Below are 16,410 nucleotides of genomic sequence, written 5' to 3' on the forward strand. Positions count from 1 at the left end.
TCAAAATCAGGTTTAAGTTAAAACAAGATTTCTGACAAGATGTTATAGATTCAAGAAAAGTACTTTTCTTTCCCAACATTCCTCAAGTTTTCTCATAATAATGGTTCAGACTTCAAGAGTTTCTTAAGAATGTGTTGTAGAGACAGCAATACTTTGGGCTCAAAGAAATGTGATACATGACAAATTAAAAATCAGCTTTTTAAGCCTCAATTTCTTAGGGATGGAAGATATACAAAATCTATGATACTGAAGTACAGGTTTCCATTGTCTTCAATAAAAGTGGCTTACAAAAGATATCAGCAAGAGAAAGATGATAGTAATTTTTTGGATTATCCCAGAATTCTGGCATATTGGGTTCAAAGTACAAAAAAGACCTAAACAATACTCAGAATAATGTTGCCCTTGATGTGAAACTTGTTGAAATTAGAATGAAGAAAACAGATGTGTATTTGAATCATTTTCCCTTTATCCTCTAAGCCTGTATCATATTTTAGAGGTACAAAGAAAAACTGGAAGAGAGAATATAGTGTATTTTAGAGATATAAGACAAATGGGAAGAGAGTTAAATTCTGGATCTATTTTGTATAAATGGAAGACACTTTTAAAGTCCTTCAAAAATTTTAATAAGGCTCATAAGCAACTATGTAATGATGCCTTCAGATACTAATTCAGTTTCTCTAATTTTAGTTAAAATGAGGTCTGAGTTTCTTCTCAAGTTTCTTACTTTTGATGAACATCTCTTTAGATACTGAATTTATTTAGAATTCAATATTTAGATACCGAATTCATAAAATTATTCTACTAAGAAAAGAAGAATTAGATTTTGTTTAATACAAAATTTTAACTGCTGAGGGAAAACTGGCCTTGATATTAACAGTAAAATCTTTTCTACATTACATGTTTCCATTTCATTCAATCTTTCCAAATATGATCAATCTCTACTTTGAATGTAAGACTTATGATAATAGTTTGTTGAATTAGCAACTGGCACACTTGCCCAGAGGGGGTGATTTTGGTTTCTGATTCTTCTATATAAAAAAGGAATCTATTTGTTAAAAAAGGATTTAGGGGGTCTAGTCTAAACTCAGTTTAAAGAAATCACAGACTGCCTTCTGGTAAATAGGAAAGTATATTCTGTACTATGGCTAAATCTATTGGGGAATGGAATCTAAGGTAGAGAATATATAGCTTTTCTATATATGTCAGTTATAATGATACTGGACATTCAGTCAAATGCTTTTTATCCAACAGTTATAGTTTAGAGTTATAGTAAATTGTCATTAGTAGATACAATAGTCTAGTGAATTGTTTAAGGAAATGACCAATTTTTCATAGAAATAGAACTGGCCATAAAAAAAAAATCTATTCTTTAATGAAAACATTTTTTCCATTGCTTTCCTTCCCATTATCCCCCATTAAAAAGGCTAAATCAGAATGTTTAAGTTCTGAAACCCCTGTTCCAGCCAGGGAGCTTAAAGGCTTTCAGATTAACATGGATGAGAAAAAAATCATAGGCATAGGACACCTACACAGACCTGTTAGCTACCGAAGCTGAATTGTCCCTAGAAGTGCTTGGATAGAACTCATTCTAGCTGGTCGCTCCCTTCCATGTCCCCCATTAAGATGTCTTCACTTTCATTGTCTTCACCTGGAGAAAAGGCCAAAGTTACTGCCATGGTGCAGACATCAGGCTCACCTGACTACGATGCCTGTGGTTTTATACTGCGTCAGCATGGGAACAGTGGTGTAGAATGACCCCACAACTGAGGGCTGCTGAGGACTGCCACAAGTGGTGCATTTGCGGCTCTTTTCCTCCTGATGTCCATTTGGAAGGAGAGTGCTTCAGAGATGACAAAGAACAGGAAAACACAATTCACACAAAGGAAAAGAAAAGTCTCCTCGCTAAAGCTTTTAATAGCATGGAACAGTAAGACGTTACACACACACACATACACACATATGGGTGCACATACATCCCGAAAAATTAATTTAAAAGAAAAGCCCTCAAATTGGACACAGATTGTTGTAAGAAGCACTACACATGAGTACAAATGTCCCAGGAAGACAGGAAGACAAGCTGGAGAGAGGCTGGCCAGGGTCTAGATGCTGATGTAATGAGGAAAAAAAATAAATTCAGTGGGCCCTATAGACTGCCATATGCTTACATGGTCCCTCCAGATTAATGGAAAATTAAATAACTGCCAAATTATAGAGAGAAACTATTAAGTTATGATTGTTAACTAATGCCAGCTAATTGGATTTTTTTTCCTTTCCTTGGAATAAAAATACAACACAACTATGAAAATCATGAAAGCCCAAAGTGCCAAAAGAACAACTCATCATGACTTCTGCAAGTTCAGACAACTTACAACAAAATCTCTTTTCACTATGTAATTCCCAATGGAGCTGGAATGGACAGGCAGGCAGAAATAAACCTGCTATCTCTAGCTAATCACCTTTGGAGAAAGAAGATACCAAAATGTCCAACAACTTACCCTTTCTATTTCATGGCACTTTTTTAAAGCTTCACCATATTTCCCCAGTCTCTGATAAGCTGAAGCACATTCTGTTTGAAACCACATACACTGCATTTCATTTAGATTTTCCATGGCAGATGTCCCTTCCTGAAATGAAGAGTGTTTAAAACTTTAATGAACATACATAGTAAATTGTTGTTCTTCAGTCATGTGAGATTCTTTATGATTCTATTTAGGATTTTCTTGGAGTGTTTGGTCACTTCTTTTTTCCAGGTCATTTTATAGATGAGGAAACTGAGGCAAAAGGGTTGTGACTTGCCCAGGGCTACATAGCTAGTCAATGTTTGGGGACACATTTGAACCCAGGTCCTCTTGACTCCAGGCCTGGCTGGCACTCTATCCACTATGCTACCTAGATGCCCCATCTTCCCCATTTTCAAAAGGTGGCTACTAACCAATTCAAAATTACTAATACAATTTATACTCTCATCTTGCTCCCTTCATATTTTAATTATTCTGCATTGGGGGAGAATTAAGTGTTTCAAAAACATATATTTTCCATTGTGGGACGATCAAATGTAATCGACTTTGCTGCTAATAGCAATGACTTAATGAAAAAGAATGCTCTCCACATCTAGAGAAAGAATTATGGGAGTAGAAATCCAGAAGAAAACATGTGATTTATCACTTGTTTATATGGGTATATGATCTGGGGTTTTGGTTTTAAAAGACTGCTCTACTGCAAAAGTGAGTAATATGGAAATCAGTTTTAAGTGATAATACAAGTATAACCCAGTGGAATTGCTGGTCAACTCCGGGAGGGAGCAGGGAAGAGTGGAGGGAGACAACATGAATCATGTAACCATAGAAAAAAATTTTAAATAAGATTTAAAATAAAATAAAACATATTTTCCAAATAACTATAATTTATACTTCGAAGCACCAAAGTTTCCATTTAACATTTCTGAGGGAACTCTAGGAAGACTATTAATGGTTAATGTTCCTGGCTCAAGTCCTTTTACAAACACACATTACAGACATAGTTCTAGTGTTTGCCCTTTTTCCCTGTCTTCTTTCTGGATATCATGTCAGCCTTTATTTTTCTGGTTGCCTGTACTGCTCTCTAAGAGCATCCCCATGAGCCAATCCTCTTCTATTTTGCTACTTCTAATCTTTTATGGGTTAAAAAAACAACTAAGCTTATTAGGGATTGTATGAGGCAGATGATTTCAGTTTAGTGACTACTTCAGTAGACCATTTTTGTTCACTTAATAGTTTGGGCATAAGTACAAAGGATTCTGGATGTCTGAAGTCTAGTATTTTCCATACTATAAAGGCAAGACCATATTTTGAAAGGAATTTCTACTCCTTTTCCTTTAGAACATTCACTTCCACATTCACAATTCTTGCTCATTAAAACATCACTATAAAGCAAGTAAACTATTTAGAAAAATGTACAATGCTGAAAGAATATTTTAAAAAATTATAATTTATATTGAGGAAATTATTTTGGATTAAGAATGTTAATTATTTTCCTCAGAATTTAGCACATACTATATATTTAATAAACATTTGAATAAAGTTATTAGCGTGATATGGGTTGAGAGAAATAAAATCCAAAAGCTACTCTGAAGCCAGGAGATGATTTTCTCAAGGTCATATAACCAGGTGGCAAGGAAAAAAAGAGTATAACAGGACCTTAGATTAGAACTAGAAGAAATTCTATAGAACATGTAAAAAAGATGTGATAGTGCACACCTCCCTAGGGCAGCTTGAAAGGGGATTAAAGCACACTTAGGAAATATTTTAACAAAATAAATAAAATTACAATAAAACATAGAAAATGTTAACATGTCATTTTCTTTCTTTTTTTAAACCCTTACCTTCCGCTATTGGCTCCAAGGCAGAAGAGTGGTAAGGGCTAGGCAATGGGGGTCAAGTGACTTGCCCTGGGTCACACAGCTGGGAAGTGTCTGAGGTCATAACATGTGGTTTTCTAAATAAACGTGTGGTCCAAAAAGATCCTTATGTACAGTTTAGTGGCCCCAGGTCTATTTGAGTTTTGACACTACTGATCTAAATCAACTCCTTCATTTTACTGATGAGAAACTGAAAGCCAAAAAGGTTGTGACTTGCCCAAGGTACTACATGTTTTAAGCAATAGCAAATAGCAGAAAGGGGTCTAAAACTTAGGTTCTAAACTCCTCATGTAGGACCTTCTAGGCCCTGTCTTACCCTAGTTCTCTAACTTCCTAAAATCTTGTGCTTCAAAGCTTTGTGAGCTTTCAAATATTTAGAGCACTTTTCATACATACTCTTTTCTCTTACAATCTTTACAAATACTCAACTTTTCTTTGATATATCATTTTTCTTTCAAATTTTATCACTCTAAAACTTTTATTCATTTAAACATTTATCAAATGTGTACTATATAAGGATGATGGAATGTGCTAAATTCCGAGAGAGATAAGTATTTCCACGAAGCTCAAACTTATAATTTCCCCAACAGCCCAAAGTAATTTTATCTGGCAAGCTCAAGTCAGCGTCCCAGAGATTCTACATGTGTATCTCAAAGCAATTAATCACCATTGCCTCTAATTCTACATTTCTACATGAAAATAAAGATGCATGATTTTATTAAAAGTCCCTTCATAAATAATGACAAGCTAGAAGGTGTCTAAATATTAAACTATATATATGTGTGTGTGTATATATATGTATTTAATATATAAAGAGTAGAAATTCATGAAAGGGTATTTTTTTAAAAATAGAAAATAACTATTATCTCCAGACAATATTCTTACTACAAAAAGAAATATTACTAGAACACAACAAACCTTTTACGAATATAATTTTCTCATGGAAAATATAATAAGCCATAATATAAATTTGTAAATCTAATACAACCTGGTGGATTAGTAGTCATGAACACCAATCTAGCCATTCACAAAAACTGATGCCCCATTTGCAGTACTTATTTTAATGAATAATCATTCTAAATATGTATTAGTCTTACTGTTGCTACTCTATTAGAGGTCATGAACTAAAGTCCTGGGTCAAGTTCATTATTTCACTGCTGCTACAGTTCTTTGTTCAGAAACCTGCTTCAGTTTTACAGAGTTTTAGAAGTAGAGAGGATCTGAAAGTTATCCAATCCAGCTTCCGGATATAAACTTTGCAGAAACCACCTGCTAGTTTATGTTCCTGATTCTCTCAACTCTTCTCTGACTTCTCCAAGAAAAGTTTCTCTTTCCCTACATCTGTTTTTCTAAGTCTAATCTTTAATACTGCAAAGCTTTCTTTTCATACTTCTTCTTCCCCATAATTCAATACACTTAAATGTTCCTTAGCTGTACAACTTAAAAAGTCCCTGAAAACAATAAAACTACATAAAGTAAATTAAGTCTGTTAAAAGCTGGCATCAAGAACGTAGCCTCCTTGTTCATTCCTAAAGGCCAATTGCCACACTATAAGATATTATTCAATCCGTGACATATCTGAATATATATATATATATGTTATATTTGAACAAAATTCAACTATATTACATAATTCAAGATGATCATTCTTTTGATTAGTAGAAATTAGTGAAGTTTTACTATTTTACATGCCCAAAACAAAAATGTCCCAATGCACATTGCTATTTCCTACCCTTGTGAACTTGGAGCATATCTCCTCTGCTTCTTTCATCATATTTGCCCGCAGCATGTATTTTGCGCATTTAGAGTTTATGAATCTATCAGCTGTGTCCAAGGACTGTGCTTCATCCATCCACTTAGCAGCTTCCTTCAAATCACCCATGTGCTATAAAAGACCCAAGAGATCATCACTAAAGGATAAATATTGTATTATGAAACATAGGATATGAGAAGTTTAATTTTAAATCTGCCATCTGCACTTTCAAAATAAAAGTTTATTTATACAGAATGTTTTTGGTATTACAGAAATGTTTAAATCAAACTCCAAATTTATTGGCTCTAAAAACAACATTTTTTAGCACTGTGGAAATTAATTTCTAATATCCTTATCTACTATACCTTGAGATATATATATAGCTACTTTAGAGCAAATATATATACTTTCTCATAATTTGAAAAAAATTTAAATTTACCTTATAAATTTTTGCCTTTATATAGAACAATTCTATTAAAGTTGGAGTGCTTGCAATTGCAGCATTAATGTAATCTAAAGCCAATAAGCATTGGCCAAGTTTGTCAAAGTGCTGGGCCAGGAAATATCGAACCCAGAGTAGTGTTGTTGGAGGTTCCTTCTCTCCATTTTCTGCAACAAAAGAGGCCAGACAAAAAAGTCAAAATCCAATATGGCTGGAAACAACTAACTCTATTGCCTTCAAAAAATGATTAAATATTTCAAATTGATTACAAAGCTACTTAGAAATTAAACTCAAGCTAATTTAGACTTACCATAAGGACTAAAGTAGTCAAAAGTTTTCAGAGAAGTTTCATAGTTAGTAACAAGTTCCTCTATCATAGAAACCTATTTTTAAAAAAGTAGAAAAATTTTCAATCCTTAAAAAACACATCCTTGATATAATTTCAAATGTGTATATTCACAATGGCTACACTTTTTAAAGATCAATATTAAAAAACATTAAATTTGAAAAGCATTGCTTATCTGGTTTCAGAATCATGCAGAAACTAAAGAACATTCATTTGGTCTGGCCCATAATAAATGAAAAAAATCTTTTCACTGGAAAGAGTGGAGGAAAGAAACGATCTGTGAATATTTAAAATAAAATCTGAGCTACTATTTATTTTATAAATTTCAATTAAAAAAGAAGTACAATTTTAGAGTTTATAAAAGAAACTATCATAATTATTTAAGTACACATTATTCTGCATTATGTCACTCATAATATATAGAGATTTGGCATCTAAGTTGTGAAGAACATTATATAAATTTTAATAAATTAATAATATATAGTTTCCTCTATTCAGATTAAAAAAATCAATACCACGCAAAGTGAAATGATGCAAGTTAATAGCAGGATAAAAACAAGGTAATAACTAGGCAATTAGAATATGGCACTTTTAGGGGAGCACCAGTATCATCATAGCTACATAATAATAGATCCAAAGATACATCTAAACATTACAAGTGATTTTTATAGGCTACAAAAAAAAAGAATGGCATGCCTCTCTAGGCATCCTGTCTCTAAATTATAGCAAAATGTCTTTGAAAGAACAAGGTGAGAAGCAATAAAAATGACAAATTATGACAAAGAGATTCTCTACTGCTTACTTTTATAGGTTTAATTTTATGGGTTTAACAGCTCTAAGTCCATCCATAAAAAGACACTTTGAGCTAGGTAGTCAATAATGATTAGAATGCCTACTTAATTTCTAATTCCTTTTTTTAAAAACACACATAAATACTTAACTAATCAATCAAAAAGTACTTTTTAAGCAACTAGTATTTGCCTGTTCTATATACTGAAGATAAAAAGATGAAACGAAACAATTCCTGCTCTCAAGGAACTTACATTCTATCAATAACAGTAGAGCATAGCGAAATAAGAAAACCAAATCAAAAGTAGTCATTTCAAGGCGCTGATGTTGAGAAGATATTGGTGACTGTTGTTGATATATATGAAAAGGTAATTAGATCAAAGGTATATAGAAGTTTTGGTTGTAAAACTTAGATAATATTCAGAAAAACTCTGAATATACAATTTAAGGCATAGCATCTGTGTCCTGCCTAGTAATATAAATTTTTTTTAATTACCTTATGGACAATCCTTGTTGAAAAAACAACCTACACTTTAATGAAACTTCAGGACTAAAATTCCAATATTCTTTGATCAAGAAGTCACATTTCATACATATTAGTAAGCATGTCAAAGGCAGAAAAAGTAAGATTATCAAAATAACTCACTGCAGAACTTTTGTGGTGGCAAAGTACTAAAAATTAAGTAAGTTCTCATAATGGAAAAATAATAGCTAACATTTTGAGATTTGAAAAATTCTTTACATATATTCCTATTTGACCCTGCATCAATCCTTGTTTTATGGAAGAGGAAACTGAAGTTCAAAGCTTTTAAGTGACTTGCCCAGAGTCATATAAGTCTTAACTGTCTGAGAACAGAATTCAAATACAGACCTTCCTGACTCTAAGACTACCACTCTGGGGGCAGCTGGGTAGCTCAGTGGATTGAGAGCCAGGCCTAGAGACAGGAGGTCCTAGGTTCAAATTCGGCCTCAGCCACTTCCTAGCTGGGTAACCCTAGGCAAGTCACTTGACCCCCATTGCCTAGCCCTTACCACTTTTCTGCCTTGGAGCCAATACACTGTATTGACTCCAAGACGGAAGGTAAGGGTTTAAAAAAAAAAAAGACTATCACTCTTTCATGTCATCTAGCTACCTCTCTTAACATTACTGTACCATAAGAAAAAACAGTAACAATTCAGGTAAATATGGGAAGTTATTTGAAATGATGCAGAACAAAGAACCAAGAAAACAATATACACAACCAAAACAATGTGTAACCATAATGACCCAGCTTGGCCACTGAGAAGAGCTGAGCAATGCCACACCCTTCTTTCATTGTACAGGTGGTGCATCATTGATGACTATGGAATATTGCCTGGACTGTCCAATGTCAGCATATTGGCTAATTTTACTGAACTTTTTTTTTTCTTTAAGAGAAAGTTGACTAGGTAGAGAAGAGATATTCAGAAACAAATGTATCAGGAATCAAAGGGTATCAGTAAGCTTTTTTTTTTTAAATTCAGATTACCTTATTTTCAAAAAAAGGAGCATTTTCTATTTCCAATGGTCAAATTTCATGGTTTAAACATATATACACAAAATCTACCTAAACTAACCTCGCTTTGCTCAGTGCTTGTTCTCATAATACTTGGTCATCTAAAAGAGGTATAGTTTTCTTTCTCTCTCTCTCTCTCTCTCTCTCTCTCTCTCTCTCTCTCTCTCTCTCTCTCTCTCTCTCTCTCTCTCTCTTGGAGACAACTTTAAGAGAAATGGTGTGATTTGACTTGGATTCAAGAGCTAGAGCTTTGGTTTCAGATTCCACCACTGGAATTTATTACCTTTATGATGATGGACAATTCGCAACTTCTCCTAAGCCCTCAGTTTCATCATCTATAAAATGGGGATAATTAATGATATATAATCTAATGTACATCAAGTGTTTATATCATACTTCAACTATTATTGCTTTTTGAGTAAAGGCTCCATAAATACTTTGTGATAAAGATGACGTTGCAAAAATCAACTTATGTACTTATCATAAACTATCATTAGACAGCTGAAAAAGTTAGCCCTTTTCTAAATATACAAAATTCTCCTTATTTAAATTTGTCTAAGGGTGATCTCACTGATTAGGTGATAAATTCACTTCATAGCTACATTCTCCAGCCTTCTTTTGGTAGCATACTCATTGAAGAGATACCACAAAATAAACAAGAACAATAAATGGCTGGCATGCACATGATGCTTAAGATTTACAAGGAATTTATATACATTAACTAATTTGAACTTCACAATATCCAATTATAAAGCAGGAGCTACACATATTTTAATTTCAGTTTTGTAGATGAGTATCCAAATAGGTTAACTAATTTGTCCCTAGTTAAAAACTAGTATTATCAGAGGCAGAAGTTGAACCTCACTTTCTAATGACTCAAGGTCTAGTCTTAAAACAGTCTAACACTACAATGTTAGGGCTCTATAGTGGATACACTATTTAACAGTGTTTCTCAATGTACTCTAAAAGAAATTTATTTTAAAGGAAGGGGAAAGATTTGAGAGCTGTACAAGAGAAGGATAAGAGTCAGGTAACAAAGAAAAGGAGAATAATAATAAAAATCCCCATCATTCCATCTTCTCCAACTTCTCCATAACACTGGAGGGTGCAGGCTGGGCAAAGTGAATAATTATACTTTTACTACTGTTTCTGGGGATGCACCAAGTAAAAAACATAATGAAAAAGCAACCAAGGAAGAAAAATAGATGCACTGAAAGACAAAGTACCTAAATAGACACTGAAAAGAAAAAAATGATGAAACTACTTTCAGTGATTTTATCATATGTCCTTAATCTACACCAATATTTTTCTAAACATCTTTTCAAGAGGAGCTCCTAATAGTCAGAAAAATCTACATACTTCTCCAAGATTATGGAAGTATTTTCAAGGAAACAAACAGGACTTCCTCATAAAGGCCTAAAAATGTCAGTATGTTGGGTATTAGAACTTCCAATTTTTTATCACATGCTAAAAACAAAGTTGAATCATTAAGTTAATCACTGTCATTGCTACTATTCTAAACATTTATGACTAGGGTATAACAAAAAATCAAAGAAAATACACTCAGTTCACTAATTCCACTGGCTAGTAAGTCAGCTTAAGGAATATTACACTAAAACTTCCAAAGAAAAGAAAAGAAGAGAAAAAATGTTTTGGTTGTTGCTGTTTATGGAGCTAATATTTTTTAAAGCTGGCATGATCAATTAATATAATTCATTATCTGCAGTTTTTGTAATAATTTATGCTATCATTCTTATTGTCACAAATAATCCAGAGTCAAATTGCTCCTCAGTCAGCTAGAGGAAACAGTTCTTTAAAAAAAGATTGGATGTGAAATCCTATATATTTAGGTTCAAAAAACCAATTGCACAAATACAGAATAGAGGAAGACATACAGAATTAACAAGCTTAATTAATAAGAATTTATTAAGCAACTACTAGGTGCCAAGAATGTGATAGGGATATAAGGCCAAAAAATAAAACAAGGTCTTATTCACAATGAGCTTATGTTCTAATGAGGGAAAAAATAAATGGATCATAAATATAAAGTTAATAAGTACTACTACAAAATAGTTACTATAAGGCAGTTTAGGAAGGATAGTACTAGCAACTGAGAATATGAAGAAAGTCTTCAAGCAAAAGTTGGTGCCAGAGCTGCATAATAAAGGGAAAACAGGACTCGACAAGAGATTCGAGATAATAAATCCACTCTAGGAATGTGGGATAGTCAATATAAAGACAAAGAGATAGGAAATGGGGGAAAGAGGGAGAGGGAGAAGGGGAGACAGACAGACAGAGACACAGAGAGAAAGAGATAGCGGGGGGGGGGGGGGAGGGAAAAAGAGAGGGGGAGGGGAAGGAAAGAGAGGGAAAGAGAGGAGAGGGAGAGGGGGTGGGGAAAGGGAGAAGAGAAAGGTGGGGGAGATGGAGAAGGAGAGGGAAAGAGACAGGGAGAGGATGAGAGACAGAAAAAAAAGAGATGGAGAGTGTGTGTGTATGTAAATGTGAAAAGGTTGGTTTGGCTGGATCACAGTGTAAGAGGAGGAGTAATGTTCAATGAGACTGGAAATCATTTGGGGCCAGATTGGGTTGGCTTATAAAGACTGAATTGAAAAGTTCTAGACTTTATCCTAGAGCTACTAGAATTGCCTAAGTAGGGGAATCGGTATTTGAGAAGGAGTGTAGAGAATTAACTGAAAAGATTTGAGACAGGGAGAGTAATTAGGATGCTCTTGGGAGACAGTAAAGCTGTGTGAGTAGAGAGGACGGGTTATATACAAAAGATGTGGTAAAAGTAGAAAAGCAAGATTTGGCAACTGACTGGTTAAGTGGGGCAAAGGAGTGTAAGGTACCTAAGATAATACCGAAGTTACACACCTGGAAGATGGGAAAAATGGAGGTAACTTTGACAGAAATAGAGAGGTTTGGAAGGGAGAGTTTAGAGGGAAAGATAATGAGTTCAATTTTGGACATGTTAAGCTGAAGATGTCATCGAGAAATCCAGTTTGAAATGTCTAACAGATAACTGGTGGTGTGAGACTGAGGTTTGGGGGAGAGCCTGGGGCTAGCTAGGCACATCTGAGAATCGCTGCCTAGAGCTCAGAGTTTAATCGTTAGGAGCTGATGAGTTACTAAAAAGTATAGCAGGAGAAAAGGTCCTGGCACAGTTTGCAGAGGGGGGGACAGGGGAGTAGTGTCACAAAACCCAGGTATGAGAGAGTATCCAAGAGTTATCCACATGGACAAATGCAGCAAACAGTTCTAGAAGGATTAAGATTGAAAAAAGATGACATGGAATGTTGCTATTAAGAGACTATTGGTTAAACAGGGAGAACAATTTTGGTTGAGTAATGACATCAGAAGCCGGACTGCAAGGGTCAAGGAATGAGATGATAAAGTAGAGGCAGTCGGTATAATTAATTAATTAACAACTCAAGGAGTTGGACTGAAAAAGGCAAAAATCTTCTAGGACAATACCTTGAATGGGTGACGAGGTTTAGACAAAGTTTTTAAAGAATTGGGGAGGCTTGGGCTTGTTTTAAAAAACCAGGGAGAGAATGAAGATTGAAAAGAGACAGGGGATATTTGAGGAATAATCTACTGGTAAAGACAGGAGAGAATAAGGGAGTTCATGTTGAGGGGAACAAACAAGTTTAAGATGGGTGAAGTACAGGATAGGATGGAATGACGGGTTATGATCAGTTAGGAGAATGTCAGTTTCTAATGAGGAAAATCTAACATCCACATGAGCATACCTGTGTGGCTGGGGTAGACTGAGGGAGTAAATCACAGGATTTTAGGAGGCAAAAGAAAGGAGAAGTTAGGGAACTTAAGAAAACATCAAGTAGTTATTAAGTCCTTTACCATAAGGGATTCATGTAATTCAGGTGAAAAAAGCTATGCTAGAAAAACTCAATCTGATTCAAATATGAAATAGTCAAAAAAGCTAATGTAAGCTGTGGCTACATTATAGAAGCATAGTATACAGAATGAAAAAAAGTGTATCATTATAGTCTGCCATAGTTTTATGTTCATTTTTGAGCGTCACGTTTTAGGAAGGACACTGGAACCAAAGGTCTCCAAATACGGGGGATCATGATGATGCTGATGACCTGGAAGCATGACACTTAGGATCTATTAAAGGAACTAAAGGTGTTATGCCAAGGAATAAAGAGACTCAGGAATGGTGAAGAATCAGGAAAGACAATGAAAGCTCTTATTATTCATGCTTTTATTAATTCAATTATGAATTTCTTATTCCTCCACTAAATATGACTCTAATCAATGGCTCTTTATGGCAAGATGGCTAACAGTGGGTTCTAAAAACCTACGTGAGGAAACAATATACTTTGGTGGGTAGAAGTGCATGTGTGCATATGTGCATTTAGACAAAAAAAGGTTCACTATAACTATTATAGATTTCCCCTCACAGTTAAGTCTGAAAGACCATCTCTAATAAGTTGTAGAAGAGTTGCAATTTAAATCAACAAGGGGAGACCTATACCAAGAAAACCATAAATCCTCTAAGCATTGAAATGATTCTCTATCATCTTTTATGTAGCTTTTCAAGATTTAAGATGCATTCATTCATCTTTCCTGTAACAACTCTAAAATAGGTTTTTGATTCATGTTTATTCATTCTCCTCACAACAACCATGAAATAACTACATATTAGGTCATGGTTATGTGATTTCACATTGTTTTTTGGAAGGAGGTCTCCAAAGAGTACCTAATTCACAGACAGATCATTTATGTATTCTTATTGTACGCATGAGGAAATTTGAGCTCAAGTAGGTTAAATGATTTATTGTCAATTATATGACAGATTAGAAACAAAGTCCAATGTTATTTCTACTCTATTATGGTGCTTTTTTTTTTAAGTCCTTGCTTTCTAAGGACAAGGGATAGGGAAACAAGGTTAAATGACCTGCCTGGGGTCACACTGCTAGAAAGTGTACAAGGTAACATTTGAACCCAGGTCCTCATGACTGCACCACCTAGCTTCCCCCATGCAGCTTTTCAGGAAGAAGAAAGTTTGTCTCACAAGAAGACTTCTCATATTCTAACATAAAGAAGCCCAATACTATTTTTCTAGTAACAAATGAAGATCTTTCCTCATAATAACAATAGATTTCCACACTATTCAACTTTAGGTTATCTTAAGAATCTCCACCAATATACATTTCATTTCATGCTAAACAGTTCTGAATAATATCTGCTCTACAGAGTTTATACTCAACTCGAGGGCTGCAGTTTCACACCCAAAGTTGGTTGAATCATTTGAAAGGACACCAATAGTATGAAGTACTTTTTTAGAACTTTGCCACTCTTCTTCCCTCCCGACAAATGCATGACCTGCTTTTCTTTAGACTGAGAACCTTCAGACGGAGGTCAAAAAAGAAGAGCAAGAATTCTCCAACCACCACCATCTTATTAACTTCACAGATATTTACCTGTGAAGTATCTTCTCAAATTGACAGTCTTAACCTATCAGTCTAGATGTCATTCTATTATCCATGCTTAAAATATTTTTGACATTGAATGCAGTGTAAACAGACAAGGTTTGAAAGAACCTTATTCTCAAGGCTTTAGCTTCAAATTTGGCTCAAAAAACTGCAAAAAAAAGGAGAAAAGGACAACCAACATTTATGAAAACATTACGTTTGAAGGCAAAAATGTGAAAATTAATTGGGGCATAATTCTAACTAACTGAAGGAGAAGGTTAGCTTAAAATGAAATGGGCTTTTTTGGTATTTAAAAGAAACTTGGTGAGCAAGGCTAAAAGAAACATGTCTAATGCCTTTTTTTAAACTTCCTTCCCTAACATTTCTAACCATTATCTTAAACTACAAAACCTTTTAGAATCAGTATAGAAATATAAGGATGTTATATTTTACTTGGCTGCAGTTTCCTCAACTATAAAACAAGAGGGTGGGACTGAAGTCTTTTATAACACTAAATTCTTTTCATTCTAAGTTGTTATCCTTCATGAAACAACATTGCCATCTACTGTCAATTCCAAAAACTTTATGACAGAGTTGTTTAGAGTTTAGTTAAAAAATCTGTAATTCTCAAACATGATTTTAATTATTTTTCCACAAAAGCATACAACAGTATATATAAAAATGTTATTGATTCATCTGTAAGAGACATAAGATTCAATGCTAACTTAACAGAAACAAATCTAATTTCAGGACAAATGAAAGATCTGATAATCACTTATTAAAATATTTTGAATAAAGACAAAGGTATTGATGAAATTTATTTAGTAAAACAATTAGATATTATGCTAAATTTGCTACCAGTTAAGTTAAAAAAAGTAACAAAAGTACAAAACAAAACAAACCTCTAACATTTAGGAGCACAGTTTGGGGAGGGAGCTACAAGTCTCCTTTGAGGAATTATTTGAAATCCTGACTAGATCTTAAGTAACCTCAAATAAATTTGCATAATTATTTCCTTCTACATATAAGAAAGATATCCCAATAGTTACAACAATTTAAGCACAGATACTGAATAGTTTGCTTAGCATTTCAAATAACATATATTACAGTGTATTTTTTCTAACACAACACATGTTATACATTCCTCCTAGTTTCATCAAATAGGTTAATGAAATTTTTGCTGCATTCAGCAACCATTTACTAAACATTTACAAAAAGAAAAAAAATCCACTTAAATTAGTGTGATGCATCTAACATTGCAAAGACGAAAGATAGAATCAGGAGTAAAGCTTCTCAGGTAATAACTTATTCTTTAAATCTCAAAGCTCCATTTTCTTAGTATTTTGAAATACTTGAAAATTACATTAGACCTTCCTCAATTTAAAACTATTGTTGCAACATAGTTGCATTTTGTTTTTTAATTTTGTAATCAAAGAAAGATTTTTTTTGCCAACAAAACAAGTACTTACGCATATTTCTCATCATATCTAGTTTTATCAAAAGGTTTTTTTTTTCTTTCTATAAAGGTTCTCTGAAATAAAACAACCCCACCTAGATGTGTGGCTCTGGGCAAGTCATTTAACCCCAATTGCTTAGCCCTTACTTAGTATCAATTCTAAGACAGAAATGTAATGGTTTTTTAAAAAATAGAAAAAACTCCTAATAATTCTTAAAGAAAATATTAACCATTCTACCAAAAACTAGA

The 16,410-nt window shown here is 33.9% G+C and overlaps 1 protein-coding gene across 5 annotated transcripts in view; it reads right to left on the bottom strand.

Moving 5' to 3' along the window:
- NAA16 (N-alpha-acetyltransferase 16, NatA auxiliary subunit) overlaps window positions 1–16,410 on the bottom strand; it is a 98,473-nt gene that overhangs the window by 20,751 nt on the left and 61,312 nt on the right. For 2 of the 5 annotated variants that reach the window (XM_001368643.5, XM_007501519.2), the window contains 4 exons: window positions 6,902–6,974; window positions 6,589–6,758; window positions 6,129–6,281; window positions 2,496–2,624 (listed from right to left, as the gene is read on the bottom strand). In XM_001368643.5, coding sequence (XP_001368680.3) covers window positions 2,496–2,624; window positions 6,129–6,281; window positions 6,589–6,758; window positions 6,902–6,974 — 525 coding nt within the window. Of the gene's footprint in view, window positions 1–1,535; window positions 1,649–1,696; window positions 1,841–2,495; window positions 2,625–6,128; window positions 6,282–6,588; window positions 6,759–6,901; window positions 6,975–16,410 lie in introns of those variants that run through there. The other 3 variants (XR_008913940.1, XM_007501522.3, XM_016425023.2) reach the window with 3 other exon arrangements.

Source organism: Monodelphis domestica, chromosome 8 (assembly GCF_027887165.1).
Source record: "Monodelphis domestica isolate mMonDom1 chromosome 8, mMonDom1.pri, whole genome shotgun sequence".
Classification (NCBI taxonomy): domain Eukaryota; kingdom Metazoa; phylum Chordata; class Mammalia; order Didelphimorphia; family Didelphidae; genus Monodelphis; species Monodelphis domestica.